The 7,030-nt window shown below is 32.7% G+C and overlaps 1 protein-coding gene across 1 annotated transcript in view; it reads right to left on the bottom strand.

The window, feature by feature from the left end:
* The window catches only part of SYN2 (synapsin II), a 181,954-nt gene that overhangs the window by 87,594 nt on the left and 87,330 nt on the right, over window positions 1–7,030 (bottom strand). The window contains exon 5 of the mRNA XM_084530558.1: window positions 3,570–3,659. Coding sequence (XP_084386684.1) covers window positions 3,570–3,659 — 90 coding nt within the window. The remainder of the gene's footprint in view (window positions 1–3,569; window positions 3,660–7,030) is intronic.

The raw sequence follows: 7,030 nt of genomic DNA, 5'->3' as shown, positions 1-7,030 counted from the left end.
TTTGATGTAATGGTGCAGTTTGAATAGCACTCTGCAGCAAACAGATATTTTCTGGTTTTCAACTCAACATAGATGTTTCTATTTCTGTTTTATAGTGAATAGACCTTAAACATAACTAAACCAAATCTCATTGCCTTCTTTATATACATTGTAAAAATAAATGTTTTCTTAATTATTTAAAACTGTAATATGAATTATATGCTATAATTAGTTTTTTAAACATTTTATATTTGACCTGCCATAAAGTATCCAATATGAGGTGTTTCAGAATTATTGGCTGTCCAGTTTGACTTCTGTCTGAACAAAAATCTGGCCAAACTCCCCATAACAGATGGTAAAAAGATGTGTTTTTTTTTTGTTTTTCTTAACAATAAATATGGCAAGAAAAGCGTTAAAAAAATAAACCCTCAGAATGACTTTTTATTTTCCCTGAGATTCAGCACTGCTAAGGATTATGAAATAGATTGCAGCTTTCTGATTATGTTTTTTTTTTTTTCCTATCAAGATTTTTTACTGCAGTGGCACCAATACATTAGTAACAGCAGGTTACTTTAACATTTTATTTCTACTTCCTGAAACTGTATGTGAGGTCAGAGAAGAAATACGGCCTGGTACAACCCTTGATTTTAATATGAAAATAGTGACTTATGATAAGAGTAGAGAAAAGGATTGGAGAATGGAGACTGTACAGGTGAATGGAAAAAAAATAAAATGCTTTAATATTGCTGTTTTTTTCCTTACATGTTCCAGTTAAATTTTAATTAATATTGCCCGACAATTTTATTGAAAAAAATATATATTTTCTTTCATGAAAGAACATAGGAGGTGGGAATATAGTGAAATAAAGGGAAATTACTGAGGGAAAAGCTGTAATATGACTCAACCAGCAATGAGTTCAAAAGCCTTACACCATTTTATATAGTTTGAATCAGTCTGAGATGAATGTTTCTGTTTCAAAAAGTGTTTCATTAAAGCAGCTACAGTTTTACACAAAAGAATGGCATCTTTGTTTATTTACCTTTTATTGCCTTCTAAAGACTCAGTACAAATGATCACCAGAGTATGAAAGAAGCAAAAGAAGTAGAAGAACCACTGGCATGCTTGGTGAAAACTCAGTTCACAGAGATTTGCAGTTTTTCCCTGCTTTCTCCCCTGCCCCCAAGTGGTTTGCACTGGATGAAAGGGAGAGTTACATAGGTTACAATTTGGGGGAAAATACATGAATGTATGAGCACAAGAGGAACTACAAAAAATTAAAAGGTAAAAAACAAATTCTGTAAGAGTAAATGCAAAAGAGGCTAGTCAATGGTGTTAAAAAAAAATAAATTAAACTTAAGTAGTATATTATTTCAATTCATCAACTAATAAAACTGATATTGAAATAATCTTACCACCCATTCTGGAAATTCAATTAAAATGCTATCTGATACCAAGCTGCCTGATTATTTTTCAAGTCATAAAGTTCCCTGAGAATTTCATCAGAAGGAAAAATCATATGAATGAGCTTCAACACAATCAGATGTTACAGCACCTTTGAACAATGTATGGCAATGCAATACTGACATAGGGATTAGTTTCTCTAGATGTAACATTCACTGAGTAGAAATATGCAAATATATATACATCTTTATCTCAGACATGGAGAATACTAGCATTCAAAAGTTCAAACAAAAGACAAATCAGTTCAGACATTAATAAGCAATGTAGAACAACAAAAAAAAAAATAAGGGAGGAGGGGGAAAAACACTCAAATATTTCTTATATTATGTTAACAAGCAAAATGTGCCATATAAACTCATACAGACATTTTCTTGTTTGTGTTCTATTACTGAATTTCTGTTCAACGAGTTGTTCAAGACAGTAGTTTGCAATTTAACAGGTAGATCTTGAAAGAACTTTTCTCTAGAAATGATGATACTACATAAAAATTTCAATCTCAAACAGAAATTCTTGGTCCAAATTATAGGAAATTTTCCTTGTTCTATGTATTACAATTTAGAAATGCATTAAAAAGCCCACTTTTTCAATAAAATAGTGACTAGTAGCTGATAAAATAATGAAAAACAATATATTTTGTGCAGAAAAATATGAAACAGCTTTAATCTTGGCCATTCTCAGGAAAACAGATATAAAACTCACTATTATTTAGAAAAAACGTATTGAAAAACAAAAGTTGTAATTCTGCTCCACCTGTTCCAAAGAATCCCCAAGGCATAAAATTCTTCTTTTGCATTAGAAAAATATAAATTTTATAAAGTTGTATATTTTCCTGACAAATCCATTAACAAAAACATCTTCCCAAAGTATTGGTTATCCAATACTTAGCTCTGCTGCTCCAGATAAATAACCATTCTCCTTTGGCTCTCCAAAATGTCTATGTAGCAAACGTTCTAAATATGTACCTGTGGTGATAGCTCTTTTCCTAAGTGTCATATGTGACAAAAGGAGAGTAAATTCTGTGAGTTTATAGTCTAAAGGGAACAAGGAAGAGAACTTGGAAAGCCTTAGATGCACCTACAACAATGAAGTGTTAGTCAGTCTCAAGACAGACACACAGCAATTACACCTTGGGGACCTTAAATAAACAAATAATGTATTTTATCATGATGTTGCAATAGTAATTGATGCACTTTAATCACAGCTGTGTGATAGATGTGGAATGGCAAGATCAGGATTATCCACTAAAAATAATTGATGTCTTTATACTTGTTTATTTAATCAGCAAATAAACTCCTTCTAGTTTCTCAGTGCTGAAAATATTTCCCTTTGAAAAAAATATATACTCAGGAAAGAATTTCTGTTTAGAAAGCATAAGAAAGAAAAAAATGTGTGCAGTGTAAGAAATGATGTCTTTTTTGGTTCATGTATATCCTGCATACGCAGGCACAGAAATAATCACAGTTGTATGTTCATCTATAAGTAGAAAACTATGTTACACGCTCAGAAACAGTTCTGGGAAAACAGTGACAGTGATGCACCCTATTCCTATGTGTCTTCAAAAACTATTGAGGATAAAGGTGTTCACTTAGACCTAAAATCTCTAGAATAATTTTGTTCTAAGAAAAAATAAAGTAAGTGAGGATTATGAGTGCCACTTTCATGACTACATTTATATGTATAAAAGACTGGGAATCAAATTATGTCAGCTCAGGTATATGAAGAAGATACAAATCATAAACACCCTGATTTTAGATGAAGTTCCACAGTTACAGGTACATCATCAACACAGATAATAGACACTTGAAACATAACATAAAGAATTGGTTTGAAACAAACCATAAAAGTTCCCCTTGCACGTTAACAGTTGTTGTGTGTCTTTATAACCATTTAATCTCTTTAATATTTATCTGAAGCTGATTAGCTGAAAATGACTACCTTCAAATAGGAAAATCTTCCAGTTAACCACCAAAATGTTTTCAAGTGGTCACCAAGTCTCACCCCTCTAAAAGCTTCCAACATTTATTTATTTATTTTTAATGCACAGTAAAGGGAAGAAATAGGTCATGTGTGTTTACAGTTCCTATTTTACAGAGACATTAAGTTAATTTAGTATTGGTATTTGCACGTACCATTTCCTTATGATTTGGATAGAACGTTTGCTCAATTAAAGGGAACTTCTCTGGACCTAGAGATTTGTAGACAGACACCAGCTGGGCAAACTGTAAAACAAGGGAAAACAAAACAAAATCTTAGGAGAGAAATCACATTCTACTGAAATGTTCTCATGCTGTTGTGTTGCTTCTTTTCCATGTTCAATAATTAGCATAAAATACACTTAAACATTGTACACTTCTCTCTCCCTCTCTCTCTCATACACATCTTTTTAATTCACCCAAGCTACGACATATAAAAAAACAAACAGCAATACTTCTAAGAGTCAATCCTCACACTGACAGAAAATACAATAAATCAGAATACTGATTTTCAGATACATCATATTTTCCATATTTTAAGCTGATTTTGTGATAAAACCATTATAACACTGCATTTCTACCATCTTCAATCTTAAGATAAGATATATTTCACATTAATTTAGCCTCTGGCATCTTACCGACATTGAAATGCTATTTTGCAAAATTGGGAAACAGACAAGATGAAGAGAAATCAAGACTTGATTTCTGAGGCTCCAGCCACGTGCCATAGCCACATAACCATTCTATCACTGCCTCCAGTCAACAATGTTAATAATTTAAATAGTTAGGTTATTGGCAGTTTTACTAACATTTTATTAACATTTCATCTTTCTGGTCTTTTTCCCCAACACATATCCTCGCTATCTATAATGTAGAAAGTAGTAAAAACACAGAAAGCAAAGCAACATCTAAACACAAAGACACAATCTTTTTTAAAATAGGAATGTATTCAAGGGCTGTCCTCTTTAGTGAACTGATCAACTCTTCTGTTATAGCAGTTTAAAAACCAAGTCACACTTGAAATCACAGCTTAGCAAATGATTTTTCTAGGGAGCAAGACTACTGGCAGTCAGAAGACCACTATTGTTTCAAGACTCCAAAGCTCTGGCTTGTACATGCCCATGATGTGTTTAATTGTCATTATGCCAACATGAGACATAAACAAATTAGCACAACAGTTTGAACAGTGGGATTTGCTGGTTACAAACAGGAAAAAAGCAAAGAACAATACAACTCTGTCCATGATATGGTTTGATCCAATACCTACTCTGTTAATGTAATTGAGAGTACAGGGCTAGCAAGAAGCATTTAAACTGAAAAAATAAATAAATAAATAAATGATGAAAGCTTTGCATTGCATATCCAGCTGGCATAGAGATTTTATTTAATTTAGTGGTGTTTACTTAGGTTTGGTAAAACACATATTTAAATTTTGAAGGCCAGTGGAAAATACCTTAATGATGAGTAGTTTTCACCAGAAACCTAAGAACTTCTAGCTGGACAGTGTACCGTACAAAACAGACCTCAAGGAAAGGAAATATTATCACAGCTACCAAAATAAGGTGGTTTGCGAACAGAATTCCTGACAACTTACTCCTGCTCTTATCCAAGATCCAAATTTAAAATTTCAAAAGGAAATACTGCCTATGAAATATGTGATTTTTACCAAACTATCTTGTTAAAATAGATCTATTCAGTAATAAATCTATCTTTAAAATACTTTAAAAAATTCATGGAATCTCCTGTGATTCTTTCCTGATCTTTTTCCATTTTCACTGAAAGCAAACAAAAGAGTGAGAAAGTGACACTCTGTGGGGATTATGACATTTGCTGAAGAGGTAAGAAAGCTCTATTTCAGATCAATACCGCTGAATGTCTATTTACTTAAAATAGTACCACCCACCTGTAACATATTGCCTGAAGTACCCTATAATCCAGTAATTAAGCTATGAAATTGCACATTGGAAAAGTAGGTTTAAATTTCCTGAGGTAAAGGAGAGAACCAAAAAAAATCATTAGTTACACAGACAGAAGCAAAAGACCACTTCTGAAAATTCTGCTCTGTATGGACAGTTTAGGAGCTACACAGGCCTTACAAATATGTGGAAATGGAATACCACCCTCCGCCTTTTCTGCTTTTCTATCCAGACTAGGTTTTAAAGGTCTGCTGAAAACTACACTAACAAGTCTGATATGACTTTTTAAAGACCTTCTCCAAGAAGAAGAAAAGAAAAAGTATAGAATACATTAAGTTAACCAAATTAATGTTCTGCTTTTATTATGTTTTGAAGATCATTTTACTGCACTAACTAGTCTAACTTTAAGTTATGCCTTTAAATCACAGTAAGATTCATCAAATCCTTACCTGAGCAAGAACTTTTCAGATGATAAGCTACTGAATTATTATCTAATCCTATGCTGAATGTTTTCAGATACAGGATGTTTATGAAATAGAAAACACTGGCAGAGCTACACAATATCTAAGTAAAGTATTTCATATGTATGCCAAGAACCCTGTTTGTTGTTGATGTTGTTGTTGTTTTTACCAATTATATAACAATACAATTTCATAGTGCCTAATGTTTCAGCAGGAGACTTTTCAACATCTATGGGAAAAATAAAAAGAAATATTTTTTCATTTTCAAATTTAATAACTTTGTTATTTTCATCTCTAGGAGGGTGATTCTCAGGTCCATATAGTTATGCTTTTCAGATTTTTTTTAAAGGATAATACTTGGATTTTGTAGCATTCCTTGTAATTTCAACTCTCCTTATTTTAAAAGTTTTCATATTGGCCTGCATATTGTGCCTCCAAAAAAGGATAGGATAGGAACAGCTGCACTTTTTCTCTCAATTAAGCATGGTATAGATAAGAAGAAATAATTAGTCAAAAACATGGTTAGTGACTTAGTGACTTTTTAACGAAGTGAAACGCTTAGTCTTTTTGACTTCATATAAAAGCTTTATGGGGTTTCATTACACTAAGAATGGAACACTATACCTTTGACTGCATATATTGTACTGTACCAAATCAGTGAACACTTATAAAAAACCCACTCTGTTAACTTCCTAAAGATTGAGTAATTACTTCAATTATCACTTTAGATGAGTTTAAAATGTACCTAATTGCAAGCATGTCATCCCTGAAATGCTCATATTTTTTCCTGAACAAACTGGCGAAACTCTTCCCTTAAAAATAATTAGATATATTTACAACAGGTTATTCCAGATGGTGCTTTTTGTTACTTTTAATTCCAGAAATTTTCTAGTCTCTCTTGCCAGATTGAAGGATATATAGCATTGTCCGTCCCAGTTCCTGGTACGCTGAATAAAATATTGATGCAACAAACTACTTCACATTGGCCTGTACAGTTGTTGCCTAGTAGGGAAGTACCCCTTGGCTACGTATTATAAGACCTTTTCTGTCAGAGATTTTCCTTCATTGTGAGTATTCACTATCTGTGCCTTTTACAAGGCTTATTTCTACTAACAGTGGAAGAACTCCAACCCGCCATCTAATACTGCATGATCACTTAAGTGATCACAAAATTCCCTGGACTCACAAGTCCAGATGAGTTGGGATTCTCTAGCAGTAGAGAAACAGGAAAACTTCTATG

This window comes from Aythya ferina (assembly GCF_964211825.1).
Source record: "Aythya ferina genome assembly, chromosome: 10".
Taxonomy (NCBI): domain Eukaryota; kingdom Metazoa; phylum Chordata; class Aves; order Anseriformes; family Anatidae; genus Aythya; species Aythya ferina.
This window is presented reverse-complemented; position numbering and strand designations above follow the sequence as displayed.